General features: G+C 37.8%; 1 protein-coding gene across 3 annotated transcripts; it reads left to right on the top strand.

Moving 5' to 3' along the window:
- Positions 1-2,735: 2,735 nt before the first annotated feature.
- cops7a (COP9 constitutive photomorphogenic homolog subunit 7A) lies at positions 2,736-18,702 on the top strand. Of its 3 annotated transcripts, none has more exons than XM_087806146.1 (9): positions 2,736-2,813; positions 9,630-9,752; positions 11,745-11,820; positions 13,992-14,080; positions 14,738-14,940; positions 15,016-15,121; positions 15,399-15,608; positions 15,755-15,924; positions 18,402-18,702. In XM_087806146.1, the coding sequence occupies exons 2-9, from the start codon at positions 9,630-9,632 to the stop codon at positions 18,439-18,441; spliced, it is 1,017 nt and encodes a 338-aa protein (XP_087662272.1). In that variant the 5' UTR covers positions 2,736-2,813; the 3' UTR covers positions 18,442-18,702. The 3 variants fall into 3 exon arrangements, with proteins under 3 accessions (XP_087662272.1, XP_087662275.1, XP_087662274.1); XM_087806148.1 differs by lacking the exon at positions 2,736-2,813 and adding an exon at positions 8,816-8,839; XM_087806149.1 differs by lacking the exon at positions 15,399-15,608.
- Positions 18,703-19,689: the final 987 nt, after the last annotated feature.

Raw genomic sequence — 19,689 nt, 5'->3', positions numbered from 1 at the left:
GACACCACCTTCTCCAAGATCTTGAACAAGAATGGAGCTTAGAAATGGGCCTGAATTACTGAGGTCAGTTGGGTCTAAGCCTGGCTTTTTCAGTAAAGGCTCTACAATGTCATGCTAGAAAACATTGGAAAACCCTTGTGGAAAGGTAGAGGTTTACCATTTTGGTAACCCAGAGACCAATGACATCAAACACTTTAATAAAGAGACTATACAGAAGGACGACGAAATAACAGCCAGAGTTATAGGTTTAAAGAAGGTTCACAAGGTGGAGACAGGCTTAGTGACAGCAGGGGTTCCACATAAAAGGGGAGGGATTTTCTCTTGATCAACTTAATTTAGTTAATGAAAAATCTCAACAATGCATTGCTGTCAGAAGAAACTAAACAGAAGTAAGGGGTGATTTGAGGACCAGGAGACACAAGAGAATTTATCGTGTCAAACAACACTTTTTCTTATTTAATGTTAACAGTTTCTGAATGTAATCAGATCTGGCAGTTTCCATCATTTTATTGAATGAGGACATCAGATTAGGTCCCTTAGGGGAAGTCTGTGCACCTCAAGTTTAGTGGACTTTCAGAGACGCTCAGTGTTTCAACAAAGTCTCTTCAGACTCAGGAGATCTTCATTTGTCCAAGGGCACTGTTTTTTCTGAATTTTCAAGTTTGATTTAACAGGTGCCACTTGATCCAGTATATCAACACAATGAGTAGTGAAACAGTGAACCAAACTGTCCATGTTAAGGCAATCATTGAAGAAAAGAGGGTGAAAAAAACAGTCTGCAGTATCGGCTGAGATGACACGCCTCTGAGACCTATCTTTCAAGGGCTTAGGTTCAGGGATGAAGTCCAGGTTAAACAAGACAAGATAATGATCACTCAGATGGACATCATGTACATATAGATTAGAAATGTCCAAGCCAAGAGTAAAAACGATGTCAAACATGTGGCCTTTTTGTTGAGTTGGTTCAGAAACTACAGACCTCCAAGAGTGCACGGAGACTGTTACATCATACATGTGGAAGTGCATGGACGATGATTTTTTGAGACTCCTGTGTTTGTCTTATGTGTCTCTGCCTTTTATAGTATAGTATATATATTTTAACTGTATATTGTTTTTGTGCTTTGTGACCCTGGTCTAGAAAGACGCTTTACAAATAACTATTACTTATTTATTTACTTACACACATCACAGGGAGGAATGTAGAGCAAACATCGAGCATGCCGATGAGGTCAGAGTCCAGGCGTCTACGTCTTCTCTTGACTTCTACACCAGAACGGGAGCTTTTCCTCCTCTATTTCTTGTGGAACTCTCCCGGTATCAAACAGAGCATCCGATTTTCTGGAGAATCCGTGTCTATGAGAAATGGAGGAGGAAAGGCTCTATCATAACTGTCCCATGTGTAAACTTCCTCCATCGACTTTCTGATGCTAAACAGAGTCACAATCATAGATTCAATTCAATTCAATTCAATTTTATTTAAAGTGTCTTATCATAACAAAGTTATATCAAGACACTATACAGTTGAAGTAAGACTATAGTTGATTAAGGAAAAACAGATCCCAGCAATATCAAGCAGATCAAGCCTTACTGATATAGATCAGTAAGGCTTGAGATACATCCTTAGATAGATGAGCATAATATCAGCATAAATAGTTGTGAAAACAACTTCAACACTCAATGATGAAGTGTTGTCTCGTCTTGGGGCCATTTGCGGCCCATAACAAAATTTCAGTCACAAAATGCATTTGTATCTTGCCAAAAAGATAATGTTACATTTTTAAAATGATTTTCCATGTTTGTAATGATGCTTACTTACTGTACTACTATACATGTAGTACATTGGAAGACAATTTTTTTAATCCAAGTATCAACCACGATGTACAAAATAGAGTTATGTAGCTATTATATCATTGATATCAATGAAAACATTGATAACCACCAAAAAGGCTACACTTACTGGGATTATTGTTATTATTTCCCTTTTGTGTTTTTCGTATAGAACCTTGATAAAAACGAAGGGTAGGGTGAGGTAACGTCTCATGACAAGTTTTCCCATTTGTTATTCATACACTGCTGTGTTTTCTTGTCCTCACCGTATGTCACAGGTACCAGTAAAGCTTGGGGCAGAAAAACAATAGTCAGCAGGAGATCAAGGAGGGAACTGAACCACCTTAGAATACAGTAAGCAGACCCTTGCGTTAAACAGTTAAACGATTAAAAAATGTATGCATTACCATTCAGTCAGGATTGAAGTTATTTCAGGTCACTAATAAGTAAGTGAGTAAGTAATTTTTATTTGTATAGCGCTTTTCCAGACCAGGGTCACAAAGCGCTTAAACAATCAAAACAATATTCAATAAAGTATATACTTTAAAGGTCAAGATAAAACTGATAACAAAACAGGAGTTCCAGAAAATCAAGGAAAAGCCTGAAAAAATAAATCGTCTTGAGATGTTTCTTGTCAGTAGATCCATCAAGCGCAAAGAGAGAGGAAGATTGTTCCAAAGCTACTTTTTTTATTCATGTAGATTTGTTTGATTGTATGGGACTGTGTGTTATGTTATCGCACTTCACATAAACAGAAAATGTAATGAATGAATTATGTGCCAACTCTCCTCTGGCGACAATACCCTTGGCGACCTCTAGATGTCCCCACTCATGTCTGGAGTGACATGATATTGATTGACACGCTGTTGAACCCGCCCACTTCATCCCTCTATCCAATCAGAGCTCACCTTGTTTTGTTGTTGAACGTGAGCTAGTAGCGGAACTGAACCTCCAAGTGGAAGCTAATCTATTAGCACCAAGTGAAGGTAACGACAAAAAAACGTGACTCCTATTGAAAGCGTTTTGTTTGAACTAATGTTAAAAAGGGTTTTAATGTTGTGTTGAATTAGTTTGCGGTTTCGTATGCGTTACGACTATGGCTTGAGTTTTTGAACAAGGCCCGGCTAGCTCGGCGTAGCCGCTAGCACCGACGTTAGCATGACACTAAACATTTTAGGTACGAACCATACATCTCTGTGACATTTACTTTTACCTTTGTTTATTTTATTCAAAACACTCACCCTGACGTGGCGGACACAATCTACTAAAATGCTATTAATGTGAGCTCAACCGAATGTAACGTCTGGTATATCTTGAAGCAATATTTTGTTTTAAACGTAATTACTCTTTATACAATAGTAATGAACAGATGAACTCATGCTTTAATCTCAGTCCAATCCTGTTGCTGTGAAACATTTTCTTTTGTTCACATATTTATAGATTGGGGGAATGTGTAGCTAATTGTTTAAGATGGACGGTGAATAAACGCAGTCATGTTAATAAAGCTGTATCGAGTGTTTTGTACTTTTAAGATATAATGTAAAGACCCCAATTGATTATTTAAAAAAAAGAATTTGGATGCGTAAAAATAATCACAATCCAAGTAAATATACCATAATCTTTGCAATTTGATCTAAACATAATTCATCTGAGATTACATTTGGATGTCCATGTGTGCTCAGGTGTTAAATGACCATCTTATGCAACTTATATAAAGAATAATTAGGAAGTGACTAGACATCACCCTGGATGTTGACAATTGTGAAAAGGAATGATGTTTTGGAGGATCTTACTGATCTTAGTAAGGAAGCCAAGATGGATAGATAGACAGATTTTATATATTTTATTATATTTATATAGATACATAGATCTTTAGACTTAGATTGTATCATCTTGTTTTTTCTTTTTCCTTCTCTTTGTTCTTGTTCTTATTTTTATGAATAATCGTCTGTATTACTGTGTCTAATTGGAAAAACAATTTCCCGAAGGAGACATCCTGAGGGATCAATAAAGTTCTACCTAACCTAAAATTATTTGCTAACCTAAAATCTATTGATCCCCCTGGAGGTCTTGTTCGAGCAGCATACAGCAACACAGACGATAGTTTCATGAAACAAAAGGACAAAGTGCAATAAAAGTGAAAGATGACAGATAAAGAACATAGATCAAAGAAAAATAACAAAGAAAAAGGATACAAAGATTAACATGGAAGATGGGCTATGTTTCCATACCTCGCTGAGAGTCATTCTGAATAAAAACTTAAAATGGTATTTAGTAGATTTAATCTGTCATTTACTTTGTCACCCATACCACTGTGCTGGCAAATTTATCTTTTAATCACCTTAAATGCGTATTATTGGTCCACAGCATTACTGTGTGTCCACTTATTTAGTCTTTAAGACTTAATCGTTAGAACCTTTACAAAAATATCTTGTGGCAGTTGGCATTGCTAAATGGTGAAAACGTACGGATTCTTATTAACGTGTTCCACAGTCACAAATTCAATTTTAGATAAGCCTTTTAATTATTTTCAGCAGATAAAGCAAATAGTGGTTGGATAACTTTCCTTTATGAGCAACAGAGCCTCCCAATTGATTATCCGACATTTCATTAAGCTGTGAAAACAATTTCTAATTAGCTCTGGCATTTTATTTAAGATTATTTGCATCTTGTTCAAAGCTCATTTTATGTTATTTGGATTGAAATAAACTTGAGTAATATGGAATGAAATCTGAAACTGTGCTTTTGTTTTTACCGCTTAAATGTTGATTGATCTCCAGTTGTACTTTTTAATTGTGTCTAATTGATTGAACGGAGAGGTGTCATTTTTCTGCCACAAAACAGAACTTGACTCAGAACTCCCATGACATTATTTGATCTATTGTTCACGGAATATTTGAACAGTTCTTGGAGAAAAACATTTGTTGTTCACTGTTAAACAGTCTTGAACACACTGTCTTCAATGAACACAAACTTTATTTATTCTATTCATTTAAAGTCTGTTTCTGTTGGCGAGTGACAAAGCATTTAGAGCTCTGGAAAAAATTAAGAGACCGCTGCAAAATTATCAGTTTCTCTGATTTTACTACGTATAGGTCTGTGTTTGAGTGAAATTAACATTTTTGTTTCATTCTATAAACTACTGACAACATTTCTGCCAAATTCCAAACAAAAAATATTGTCATTTAGGGCATTTATTTGCAGAAAATGGCAAATGGTCAAAATAACAAATAAGATGCAATGTTTTCTTCAAATAATGCGAAGAAAACAAGATCATATTAATTTTAAAACAACACAATACTAATGTTTTAACTTGGGAAGAGTTCAGAAATCAATATTTGGTGGGATAACCCTGATTATTAATCACGCTGTCATGCGTCTCGGCATGCTCTCCACCATTCTTTCACATTGTTCTTGGGTGACTTATACTACTTAACATAAAATAAAATTTATAGTATAATTTGTGATATGAAATCCTAATTTTATTAAAATCATGATTATATCGCAAATGCAATTAACTGTTCAGCCCTAATACAAATGCTATCTTTAAGCATCAATGCACAAATCTTACAATTCCTCATCCTGAACCAATATTGCTGGTGGCAGACTGTACATTTTTCAACCATCTTTTTGTCACCTGCTGCTGTTTTTATTTTATTTGCTAACCTTTATTTTTTATATTTAGAAAAGGTTATTTATTCTTCAGCCCGATGAATACATCGATATACCATCTGGAAAGTTATGTCACATTTAACCTGAATAAGAAGCAGTGGGTGTTTATGTCTGGTTGAAGTGATGCGTCTTCCCTCAGGCAGTAAAAGCCAATCCTGGAGAAGAATAGAAAATGTCATCTTTGTTAGCCGGCAGATGCTGAAAATGAAATGCAATTTTCTTTCATTGTTTGTCACAATGCATAGATGATATATGGGCCTTATCTCAGAGGATTTTATGTCTTTTCCTAGATTTATTATATAAATGACTGTAGAATTTCAGTGTGCTGACCAATGTGGTTGGTCTTCAATACTGCCTGGAAGTTTTGAGTTTTTTTCTAGTCATTTTGTGGCACATGACAAGACTTTTATCCTGACATAATTATATCTAGGGCTGAATGATTATTGAAAAAAATATAATTGCGATTATTTTCCGAAATATTGCGATTTTCATTATTTATGCAATTCTTTTTTCAATGTCCTTTTTTTAATGCATTTTTTAAATGAAATACAATAAATTATTAACTTTACATTAACATGCATTTCTCTTTTATTCTCAAGATAACGTTAAGTAATTTTTATGATAAAGGCAAATTAAGCATACCTTAAAAAAGGGAGAAGGTTTATTTACTCTTATTACACTTGTAAACAAACATAACATACTCAGTGCAAATACTAAAAACCAAGTCATTTTGACGGCTCGACTATTAAATGAACATTAAATAAAATCACAACCTCTGCGATATAATCGCATTTTTGAATATCGCGATTATATCGCAAATGCTATGTCTCTAATAAGTGTGTGATTTTCATCCCTTGCATGAGCATTTTCAAATACAGTATATGGTAGCAAAAGGTTAATGAAACACTGAACCCCTCATAAGATTGGGATCATTTTGACCATTATTCACTCTTCCATCAATGCCCAGAGGAAAACATGAGCCACTCTATATAGATTAATCTTCTGGCTATGACATTCAACTTTTATGATTTAGGGAAATGAAGCCTCAGACATGGAGAGCAGAAAGCCTCAGAGCCATTAAGGGAGTGTTTTGGCTAAAGAGTATTATGTGATATTACGAAATGTTATTGAAGTGGGAGCCGGGGAAAACTAGCAGAAGACTTTGACTGCAAACCCACTGGTAGACTCTTCTTCTGCTTTAAAGGGTTCCATCTTTTACCATGTTTATAAAATATTTGATACAGTATTCTTGACATAAGTTGAATATGACAAACTTTTACATCCTACTACAATTGACTTGCAAATATATTTACAGATGGATTTATTTGCTGACATTGATACTGAAGGCACATATTATATAAAGCAGAATATGAACTTACTTGACTTTTCTTGGTCCTGCTTATCCGTTTTCAAAAACTATCATTGCAGAAAAACTTTTGTCATTGTGAACAGCAGCTAGTTGCTAAGCTTGGGCTAAATCTAAAACAGCAGCATCGATAATGGATAATAATTCTGGTGAGTAAGAATTTTTAATGCTTTCATTAAGCCTGTTGCTAAACAGCTTTATGTGAAAACTATAAATATATTCGGGCACGCATTGACAATTATTATTCAAACTGACTTAATTGTTAATCATTTTAGTTTATTCTTTAAATTGCATGTGCACATGCACCAAAGTAATTATAAATTCACCAACAAACACAATAGTCAATTTACTGTACATGATTCAAATTGGTTTTGAAATGAATCATCAAGTTTGATACAATCCAGAATCTACAGCTGCTCCAACATGAAGTATCAATTTTGACCAATACAGTTAACAAGAAAATTACTCTCAGTAATGGCATTCCAATATATTTTTGAGTATCCCAGATGTCTGGGCTATATCAGCACAGCTGCTTCATCCATATACAACACGTACTCATCGGGTCTCTGACTGATGCCGAGCCAAGCTTCGCTTCTTCACCTTTTTTAGAGGAACCCGAAGAAATATCTTCATCGCCCTGAAATATCTGCCTTACTGTTATTGCCTTTTCATTTTATCTCTGTAGATAAACTAAAATTCTGTCAATGCGGAGCAACAACAAAGGAGTAAGAAAGCTTTTACTTCAGTTCAATTTTTCTTTGACTGCATCAGCACAAAAACAGCATAAAAAGCAGCCAGCCATGTCTAAAGTGCCACAATAGATATTCTATTAATTTTGGAACATGGCCGCAGGTACTGAAAGTTTTCTGACGCAATAATTGTATTACACATTTCTCTGAATACTGATCTCCTGTGGACCAGGATTTGTGCTCGGCGGAAGAGAATCTTAAAATATCAGATATAAATTAAAGGAGGTCTTAGTCCATATTAGATTAACCATAACCATGCTTTGTAGCAAGTTGTCAGTACAAAATGGCCTTAAAGGAAACTATTTAGAATGTAATGGTTATGTTTTTGTTCAACTCATCAATGGTTGTGTCAAGTGGAAATATATTTGTTTTGTATTTTTAATAATAATTGAAATTGTGGTGCTAAATCCTAGTTTGCAAGTTTACATGTCGTGCTTTGTCTATTCTAGTTTTCAATGTGCACATTTTTTTTTAAAGCAGGAGAAATGCTTTTGTTGGGTTGGTTTCTAGTACCTTCAAAAAGTGTTGTTGGTCACTTGCATACTCTGCAGGCATGTAGGTTTATCGTACAATACTAATATCTGGAACAGATTAAGTTTGTTTGAATTGAGCTTCTATTTATTTGCATACGTTTTCTCACAGCTGCAAGCAGAAATTCAGCATTCATTTTATTTCTTTAAATACCTCTTGGTCCTTATCCAATCTTATATTTTGGTCGATGGGCCTTCAGCTTTGTTGCATGCCAGATAAACAGATATTTACATCTGTGTGGGGCCTAAAATCCTGCAGAATACCATGGTCTTATTTGCACACATAGCAGTGCCTTTTTCCCATTTGGGGCTTTTCTCCGGCTGTCATCCGCTAGCCTCCATTTATTTGTATCAAGACCAACTGCTGTTTTTTGCTGCCGTCTTTACAAAGCAACGCATTGTACATATTATTAACGTCATTATTATCATGTCTTTCGATACCAGCCTTTAGCATGAAATTCTTCCAGTGTCCAGCATGACTTCACAAAGGCACAGTTTTAGCTTTTTTGAATAATTGTGAAATGACCTTTAATATTCGCTTCAGTTTGTTTTACATTTGCCTTTGTTGTTCTTTGTCTTTATTCATCATTCAGTCACTGTTTTTAAAGTAATTTCTGGGACACATTTCAGTTTGAACACAGCTACATCTAAATATATCACATCATTATCTTGGACAACAGATTTTGTTCCAAAGGGTGAGCCACTCTATTCATTCTTATAAACAATGATCACTTTTACAAAAGGCCTTTTAAGTAAACCTTGTAAATGACTAAAGAGAACAAAATGATTTGTTCAAGCAATTTCACCTTTATTATTCTTTTAAATTAAAAAGAGTGTAAATCTTCAAAAGCTTGTAAATTCTCCTCCATTAATAATTTATCAGTCTAAGGACACCTTTTTATTCTTTCTTTTACTGGGTGGCATCTAAACCAATGCAACACAAATGTTTGGCAGGCTGGAAGGGGGTAATGAGCTATATTAAGACTGTGCTTTTCAACAGAACCCTCAAAGAACAAACCAAGCTCTATAACATTAGAATATAACCTTTAGTGAAAACCTTAATATTGTATGGCGATATACCACAATATTTTTTCCCAGATATATGATATTCAATAGCAGTGGTATCAAGTTATTAAAAAAAAGTGTCAGTATTTACAGTATCGTGATACATTATCACCAGATGTTAAACAATACACCCCCTACTTTATACAATATAAAAACGTAAATATAAGTTTAACCAACAATCTCACAACACTAATGTTATATTTATTGTATTGAAAAACAGCAGGTTCTATGAGTTTTTTGTGTATTTACTGATTGTTAGTGAATTATCCCAACCGTGGTATAAAGTTTCCCTTTTTGCATCTTTATTCGGGATAATTTCATGTTATATTTGTTGTCATTCCGTTTGATCTTCTCGATAAGCATATGCATTATTAGCATATGCATCATGTTGACCGTCAATATTTGTGCTTTGTGTTGTAGATGGAGGTGGAGCAGCTCCTCTCTCTATCTGGATCGGCACTGGCCCAGGCTGTCAGCTCTCTTCTGGAGTCGCCAGGCCTCTATGTCTTCTCTGACATCCTAGAGCTACCTAATGTTAAAGAAGTAAGTTACAGAGGACCGTGATAACGTTTTCATATTGTGTATTACCAGATGGATCCAGAAGTATTTTGTCGGAAACATCAATGACTTGCTTGAGTTTGGCTTTATGTATTCCCTTACTTTATCTCTTCTGTTCCATAACTCTCTCTTGACACCCAGAGAACACTGCAAATAATCAATAAAACTACAAAATGTATTGCTAAAAAAAGCAATAGCGACTAACCAATTTGCTCATTTTTTTGTTGCAAAATAACTTGCATTAGTGTATCTAGCATGCTGATACAAACATTGTCATTTTCGACTACCGACCTCCATCAAAGAATACACAATAAGTGCTTTTCATGTTCATTGTTTAGTTTTTTTAGGTGATTCTTTAAAAAAAATGTTTTGTCAAAGTGTCGTTTTTTTGTCAAATTTCATCCAATCTATCTTAACTTCCAATATTAGATTCAGTCTAGTTCAATTATGATCTAATAGATCCTTGTTTCTTAAATAAGTATCTCTCAATATATTTAATGTGTTTCACTGTGCTGATGTTGCAGTGCTGTCTTGTTTGTATATGGCTCTGCAGTGCAGGGACTTTATTTTATTAGAGCAATTCTATCTGTGCTTGTAAATGAATAATTGGGCAGAAAGTGTGAGAAGAAACTTTTTAATTTAAGCTTAGGTAACTTATTTACTTTCTTTATTCAGGCTTTAACCGAGTGTAATTTAATCAAATATATGGATTATCTTTTAGTTTTCTGATGATGCCTTTCTGTTAATTATTAACAAATTAACAATTGTTAGTGGTTTCAATCGGGAAGTGGACATGTTGACGAAGGGTAGTTAGCATGCATCAAGCAGCTCTGTCGTTACTGTACTGAACTTATTACAGTTTGGAAAACGTGTACCGTATATAATAAGCTTGTGAGTGGCCCCAGGATCTCACCGACAGTTTGCTCAGAAAAAAAGGTTGGGAACTGCATTAAAAATGAAACGGATTAACAATCCAATCTTACAAACATGATGCCAAAGGGTGCCAGCCAGGGTTATATTTGATTGTAGAATTACTATTTCCATTTAAATAAGTGAATGTCCATTGATGTCACCATCCCAGAATTATAACTGTAGCCTGCTCGATCACAGACTAGATATAACTGAACATGACTGGTTCATGTTGACTAACACACTTGCAGGCATGTTTCACGAAGACCTTCATTTTCATGCTCAGCTCGAACTTTCATCAGCAACATTCAAGGCCGTCCAATAATCAAGTGTGCACCACTTTTAATACTTGTCTGCTTTTTCAAGGACTTGTCTGAAGATGTTGAAATCCCTCTCCTCCCTTCTTCACTTCTCCCATGCTTTATACAAAGTTTTAAATAATTGTATTACATACAGCTGATGAGAGTTGCATGACATAGTTAAGTATCACAGAATTAATTTAAAATAGTTTGTTGCAATGCACAACAAAAAATAATAATCCAATTATTTTTTATTTTATTTTGACAGTTTCTTTAAAAGTATAGAAGCTTTTCTTATATAACCTATGAAAGTTTGTAAACATTAAAATATATCACTTAATCATCACATTATCCTGCCTCCTGCTTAAAAAAACAGTGGGAATAACTTGTGTAAACTGATCAATGCTGATTCATCTCAATAATAGTCGGCTCATTACCTCGATACAATAGGAAAAAGTTTAAATCATGAAAGAAATAAATCCCCCTTTGGTTTGTTAGAAGTTTAAGAATGATTGAGCATTTCATTTATTCATCATGGATATTATAAGATTTTGAGAAAATGTATGAAGCCACTTGTCAGGTATATAAACAAACTTGACTTGTCTACTCGATGATGTTTCAGTCTCCCACCAACTCAGCAAAGTCCCCACACTTGAGTTGTTGATGGTGTTGAGATAAAATGCCCGGCAAGCAGATTTACTTGGTTTTCTTTATGGTGAGATTTCCATCTCTTCTGCCAAGTCATACTCTCTCCACTCTCCTTCTACAGCTGGAGAACGGTCCACATGCGCCGGTGTACCAATTACTCAATCTCTTCGCCTACGGAACCTACTGTGACTACAAAGGTACTGCAGTGGTAGTGCTGTGTAAATAAGTAATGATGCCATTTGTTTATTGCAGTTCAGTACCGAGAAACAAATCTCTGAGGCACTAGACTCGCTCACCTGAGACACAACTGCTAGATCATACGCTGACTTAAGTAGCAGCCCAGTATTTTCATTAACCTGAACACAAGATGTTACACTGGTCAAGGTCCAAAGAAATAAGGCATTTCTGTCTTTGAATTAGTCTCTTTCCTTATGGCCATGATTCTCTAACCGCCTGATGGGACATGAGTTTACAGAGAAGCGTCAGGGGGGCTGTCAGAGTCTTCCCTCCTGGGTGGTGAGGGGGCTGTGAGTGCTGTCACAGTGGGGACTTTAGAAGACTGCTGGAGAGTAGATGAATGTTGTTGCTTTGCAAACAAACATTTTTTTTTAAAGTAGCCACGGGTGAAGATTCATGAAAGTACGGTACACAATTATTATCTCGGGAGAGTGTAACCTACTTTTAAACATTATACACCCAACTGGGTGTATAAGTGCATTAGTACACCTCATGTTTGGTAACATGAGCCTTTTAAATGGGAAACTACTGTGAAAACCCAACTGTCTTGACTCACTCACATGTTTTAAGTGTTGAAATCTTCTCCAAGATGCTGTAAGTCTCTCATTATGATGATGCTTTGAACTACTTATTAAGTTTGTCTAAAATTTCGGCGAACAAGAGGTTATGAGTACGGAGAATTCCGGATTAATGACACACCGTGAAAAACCCTGATGCTTGACTAATCACAGCAGAGTGGGTGTGGTAATGGTTAATAATATTTTCATATGTACAGAAAGCAGTTTCAGTTGGCGGCGCTCAAGTACATTTTCTAATGTAAATATTTAATTGAAAATAGAGTTTTGTTCAAACCGAGTACAATAGAGGTCCAAGATTAATTTAAGAGACACTTAAATCAACATCCCTTTGTCCTTTAAAGAAACCTATTCTCGTTCCATTTCCTTTGGACTAAGCCTGACATTTTCCTTTCGGTGGATATCGTTATCGGTTTCGATGTCGTTATTCTACAGCCATCAATATCCACGAGTGCATAAGATTAGAGACCATGCTTATTACATATCACTATGGAAACAAGCAGAAGAAATAGTGGCAGTGTGATGGCTATAGAGCCATTTTGCCCAACTTTTTATTATAAAACAATTTCTTTCCTTAAAACTTAAGATATGTTTTTTTTTAAAGTAGAAAGAAACTTGCAGTCAACTTTAAATAAAATAAATGTTATCTGCATTTCATGAATTTCAATCCTTTTTAGCAATTGAAAGACTTGATTGAAACCCTTTCTGTCTAGTTTAATGTAGACACCTTTATGTTGGTAATAAAAAACCTAGTGTTGTGTGGACAATTCACACATCAGGATGGTGAGTGATCCTCTAATGGCTCTGTTATAGAATACATGTAGCCAAACAGAAATCAATGCAGATTTAGGCGTCTTATTTTCATTCAGTTCTGGTGCTATTTCTCTGATCATTATTTTTTGTATAAAATACAAACGTATGTGTTTAAAAGTACAGTCATGGCAGTGATTCTGTCACTCTCTCTTATCTCACTCTTAAAAAATATCGATATCAAGATATTGGCACATGCGATATGCAAATCGAACGTGATAATAATTTTTTTTTTCTTTAAAGATATTTCATTGATCAATTAATCAGTCAAAACATGTTAGTCAGGAGAGTTGGGTTTTCACATCAGTTGCTCTTTAAGCGCTGCTTTAGGCACCATTTAATCATTGACACTGGATTAAATGTTGGCCATCAGATTAAACTGTACGATGGAACAAGTATATCAGGATTTGCTCATCCTATTTAGATGTTGTCTTTTGTTATATATGCAGCACCATGAACCTTTGGTGTGTGAATTTATAATAATAGACACACACACACACACATTTGACTTTTTAACTCAATTGTTATTATTAACTGTTGAAATCATGAATGGTCTGTAGAATATCAGTGAATGATGATGATGATCAGCCTGGACATTGGTTTTACAGTTTTGAAGTGGAAATCACAGTTAATCTTTGTAATGAATTTATTCTGGGGTTTGTAAAGTTATTTCTCAATGCCAATTTATGTCAAGACTCAGAAACCTCGAGTGTTTTTTTTAACCTTTTTTGTTCTTTCCGATGCAGAAAGAGCCGCTTCACTTCCAGAGTTGACTCCTGCACAAAGGAACAAGCTTCGGCATCTGTCTATCATCAGCTTGGCGTCCAACCTCAAGGTATTAGATCTGTCTCGTCTCACTTCCCCTGTTGTCCGTCGTGGTCTGATACAGAAAGCGATGGCCTCAGCCTTGTGTAGTTGCCAAAACAAGGGATCCTGTGGTGTCTTGTTAGTCTGCAGTGGTCATTATGTTCATGTGACTGTGTCTTTGCCTCGGCCATCTACCAGCATGGCAAATACTATATGAGGGAACGTGGTTCTAAGCTAACTAAAAATAAAACTACTCTTGGATAAAACTTTTCCCTCTATCCCATACATACATGATGAAGAAGTAAATCTATAACTTTCTAATGCCATGAAACCACTCCTTCTCAAATGTCCAGAGCTTAACCTACCCATGATGACTAATTGATTCATTATCTTTACTCGCCGTGTACTTTTCTCACTGCTGCCACCGCTTGCTCTCGCCCCCTGCTTTTCTCTGAGAATATGTCACATCCTCCTGCATGTAAGCCTGAACTCTCTAATTGCCGCCGGATTGCTCAGTGTCTCGTCTCATTTTATCTACCTCTAGCAGTGACATTTAAGCCAATGAGTAATTCAAGTACGACTTTTGAATGTCACTTCCCTTCAAAGTGTAGAGGTTGGATCATTTTATGTTGTTTACTTTTCATTATATATCTATTTAAAAGAAAAAACATTTGCATCCTTGCAGTGTCTTCCATACTCGCTGCTGCTGCAGCAGCTGGAGCTGAAGAATGTTCGGGAGCTGGAAGACCTGCTGATCGAAGCCGTCTACTGTGACATCATCCAGGGCAAACTGGACCAGAGGAACCAGCAGGTGGAGGTGGATTGTAGCGTGGGTCGTGACCTTGGTCCCAATGAGCTCCCAAACATAATAAACACACTGCAGGAGTGGTGAGTGTTGCCTCCGAGCGTCTGTGCACACACTTAAGATTTACAACTCAATTATCTCCATCCTCCCTCGGCCAGGTGCACCGGCTGCGAGGCGGTGCTGTGTGGAATCGAGGAGCAGGTCTCCAGGGCCAACCAGTACAGAGAGAGCCAGCTTAAGGTCAAAGTACAAGTGGAAACCGAGGTCAGTATTCAGACTGAGGCTATTTTGTCTTCCACAAACACTTCAGTATCAAAAGCTCTGCTTTCGTCGGTGCTTCACAAAATCTCTTCCCTGGCCCCCGGACTCGACTTGAGACTCTCAGTCTGACCCACAAAAAGTAAATCTCCTTAACAGAATACGGAACTTGAGGGTGAAGTTCAGTGCAATGACTGACTCTATTCAACTGAAAAACGATGTATATTCTTGTGATTATTTAGACTTTTCTCCACCATAAATGAGTTTTTTCTAACCTACACAGAGATTGAAACTCTGTCAAAGACCTAACATCCCAGAGATGCAGAAAATCAACAGAGAGGTGTTAAAATTGAAGAAAGTTGCTATAACAGATGGAGAGGATCCGTCCAGCAGCACGAGTGAGGTAGAGAGTGAGGCAGCAGATCTCTGGGGTTCAGAGCAGGCTAAGAGGTGTACAGCAGAGCTGACGTCAGCAGCAGGGACGAAGATAGCGGTAACTATGCTGATGATTATCATGATGGTAATGGACATGACAGGAGGCCTCCACAGTGTTTCTCTTCCCTCTGATGACCGTGTTTTCACTCAAAATTCTTTTTAATGAGTCGATTTTCTTCTCCTCGTCCTAAACTTCCCACGCAGGTCTCGAACCTGCAGAAAACACTCAAGGCCAGCGCAGCCTCGCCATCTTCAGGCCCCGCCCCTGCAGGAGCAGCCTCCAATCAGGACGCAGATCAGCCGGCAGAGCCTCGGGATCCTGCCTCCTCACAGGAGCCAAGGCAACCAGGCAAAAAGAGTTCCAAGGTGAAAGGGTGAGTCAGTAGGAAGTTGTACACTTGTTGTCAAAGACGACAATGAAAATTCCTTGTAGTTTTTATTCCGGAACTGTTGCCATTTTGGTTGTGCCTTGAAAATGCTTCTCAAAACTACTAAACATGGATCAAAATGTCCATAAATGAACATGAACAATATGTACGTTTTAAATGTTGTTTTCGATGCCCCCACACCTGTCAGAAAAGTCATAAATTTGCTGTTTCACTTTTGCCAATGTGCTGCCTATACATTTGTTCATAAAATGAGATGAAATATTTTGTTGTCAGTTTCTGCTTTCATCTTTCTGGTTAGTTAAAAAAGTCTCTCAGGACAGTTAAGTAAACAGTGTCTCTGACCCACTACTACAAGTCATGACTGTTCAAAATATCTTACTACAGAAAATGTGAAAAATAATTATAACGCCAAAATGTTGCTTATTGTTGCTCTCATGGATGAAAGACTGTGGTCCCTTGTTAGTGCTTGTATCTGACATGGTTTTAGCTCAATCTTTTAGCCAAATGTTTCCACGACTGCTGAGAGAAACCTTGGTCTTGAGAAGTCCCTGCAGTTGTTAGTTGGTACCAGCGATCTCACGCCTCCTGGGGGAGCAGAGAGCCGACGTTGTCTGGATGAATGAACCATCTTGAGCGTCTAGAGGCTTTTTCTACCGTTTGCCTCTAGAGTTTGCATATAAATGATGCTTATTGTTTAAAAATCCTGGATCACAGATTAACAATGAAATCAAGCTCAAGGCGAACGTGTCCAGCGCTTGTTCTTCGTCATCGAGTGGGAGCTGAAAGTAGTGAGAATGTATGATTGACGTTTAAAGTACCAGAGAGCTTTCAAGCGTTCCTCTTGTTGTTACGACAACCAGCTTCTTCTCCAGCAGTAAATTGGAAGCCATTATGTGGACGTGGATGCAGCGACCAAAGTTAATTCAACGCGGAAATGCCACGTTTCTTTTTATTCACTCCACTTTAGAAGCCAGCAGCAGCAGCTTCCGAAGCTGGTGTCAGTGCTTTGTGTGTTCGCATGAGGTATCTTTGTTATCAGACTCACTGAGGCTCTCAGGGCATGTTTTGTCTTCGCTTCCACCCTCTCCAATTACCACTGGCTAATTTCATGTCTGCTCTGGACTATGAAATGTCACTGGATGTGCCCGGGTGTTCCTCCCACGAAAGATCCATCCCTCCCTCCAGTGGTGCGTCCTGATCCCCCCCCCGGTATTGATGTCCGCCATCACAGTCAACTTGAACATGGAGCGCTTTCAAAATGCTGACTCGCCTCTTATTCTCCGGAATCTAAGTGAATGAACTCGATCCTTAATTTAAGAACGTGCTTCGACACGTCAGCGTTGTGGAGCTATTTTAGGAACGGAACTGGTGTTATTCTTAGCGTGTGATCCTTTTCTCCTGTAAAACAATCGTTTTAAACGAACACACACTCCTGACGTCAGCTCCTCACAGCTTCTTCAGTGTTCGGAGCCAGATCTTCTGCTCCAGCAGCAGGTGATGTTCTTTTGGCTCATGACAGAAATGCTGAACACATTTTTTTTGGGGCACCGATTCTCCAGATGGCATCTTGTCATCATTTTCCTTCCACATCCATCATCCTCTTCGTCAGATGTGGGCAGCACAACTTGGATCAGATTATTTTTTTTCATTGCAGAGCAAGGTCAAGCTTCAGAGCACATGAACACTGTCGTTCAAGTGTCAGTTACAGTCAAATTATGAAGGCTTGTGTTTGCGATCTGTGGAGCAACAATGACCCCAGAGGAGGGAGTTGTGTCGGATGTATAAGAAGGTTCTTCCAGGAATCTGATCAAAAGTCCTTTTAAATAGAAGAGCCTTCTTAGGTTAGTTTATTTCTTATGAAACTTCACTAATAAACTTAATGATCAAGGTACTCAAGGATGCAATTCATTTATTATAGCTTATATTATTATTTCAGGTTAGTTTCCAGCTTGAGGAAACTTGCTTCCTGTACGTGTATTTCTATTTCTCTTGCTTGGGTAGTTTAACTCCCACAGCCCAAAAACATTCAGAGGTCATCGAGTTCATCTCAGCAACTGTTGCTATTAGACGATAGAAACGGATCAAATAACTAGCACTTGTCAGTAACACATTATCACACAATGATCGTGAACAAGCAGACTCTCAATATTCCGGCCCACATGAGTCAAGCCAGACGAGTGAAATCATTGAATTAAACCGAAAGGTTGTTCTTTGCTAAGTAATTGTTAAATACATAATTGTCTTCTTGAACCAGACAGAAAAACAGTGTTGGTGCTACTTATTGGTTTGATAGTATTTATTTTTAAATGGTGATAAGTTTGTAAGTTACAAACTAACGTCTGTTAAAATACTTTTGTCTTTCTCTGGTTCTGAAGAGCCAGCCAATGACCGCAGGTGTCCAGTGAGACATGAAGCTTGTTTTTTTGTACAATTTAATCTAATGTGTGTCGTTTCTGCTTCAGGCTGAGGGGCAGCGGGAAGATCTGGTCCAAGTCCAACTGAAGATGGACACTCGCTGATAAAGGAGGACTTTGTTAGGAAGGATGTAGGAATAGGACGTGAGCACCTGTCACGATGTCACCCCGACAAGCTGAGGTGTGTCTTTCACACACTCGTCACTTTACACTTCATCTGTAAAGACAAAAACCGCTTCTGATTATTTTTTTTGTGTGTTGATTATTTTCGGGATTAGATCAACGTGCTCCTTCTGTCGTGTGGAATTGTGTATATAAGTGCAAATAAAAATGTCCGGGCACAAAACCACACGTTCGTCCTGACTTTGTCTCATTTATGTCCGTCACTCCTTGATTAAACGCACTTCAAAGTGCATCTCTGGAGGGGCTCGGCTAAATGTTAGCGCACAGAGGGGGGCTGGCCAGTTAGCAGGTCGAGCCATTAATTAGGGCGCGTCCCCGCAGACCCTGATGTATTATAGAGCAGAGGCGCGGAAACACACATCCGTGGATGCGGCGTTCACACACACTGACAAAGCAGTGTTCGACTCGCCGCTTCTATTTCAAAGTCAAAATTGCACGTCTATTATGCAGCCAAAATGGCTTTCATCACGCCGGCTGGCTCCATCTCTCACGCCTCTGAGAGTCTCCACCGGCCCGGCGTTAATGGCAGTAATTAGCTGACCGGCGTCGCTATCGAGGGGGCGAGGAGGGGGTAATGATCCTGCCGCATCCCACCCTCCGCTCTATAAATGGTGGAACCGATCCGAGATTTTTCACGGCCGCGGCGCGGAAGATGTTTGCGGTGACACGCTCGTGTCATCCGAGAGGGAAGTGGCAGGTGAGTTGTATCAGGTGTGAAGGCGAGAGCCGCGATGACGGCTCCAAGTTTATATTTTAATTAGTGCCTCCCCCCGGATGTTGCCACGCTCAACATGAGCAGAACCAGTTGTCACGACTCAAGATGAATGATCTATAGACTTGTGCTGTGTCTCGCATACTTCTCTTAGTATACTAGAAGTTAGTATGCATCAGGATAGTGTACATACTAACTAGTACGCAAATTCTCCACAGATAGTATGTCTCAAATCAAACACTGCTGCTACACACTAACAGGAAATGACGCGACAGCTTCTTCTTCTACTTCTATTTAACGATGGTTTCAACCAGCTGTAGGAACACTATCGCCACCTGCTGGCAGCACGTTTTGCAAGGTTTGAAGAAGAAATAAAGAAAAAATGAGAATCGAAATATTCGCGAGATATTTAAGCTGGTATCAGCAGCAAAGACGTCTCAT

Source organism: Callionymus lyra, chromosome 13 (assembly GCF_982586985.1).
Source record: "Callionymus lyra chromosome 13, fCalLyr1.hap1.1, whole genome shotgun sequence".
Lineage (NCBI taxonomy): Eukaryota > Metazoa > Chordata > Actinopteri > Syngnathiformes > Callionymidae > Callionymus > Callionymus lyra.
The sequence above is the reverse complement of the archived record's forward strand: the minus strand, read 5'-3'. Positions and strand labels throughout refer to the sequence as shown.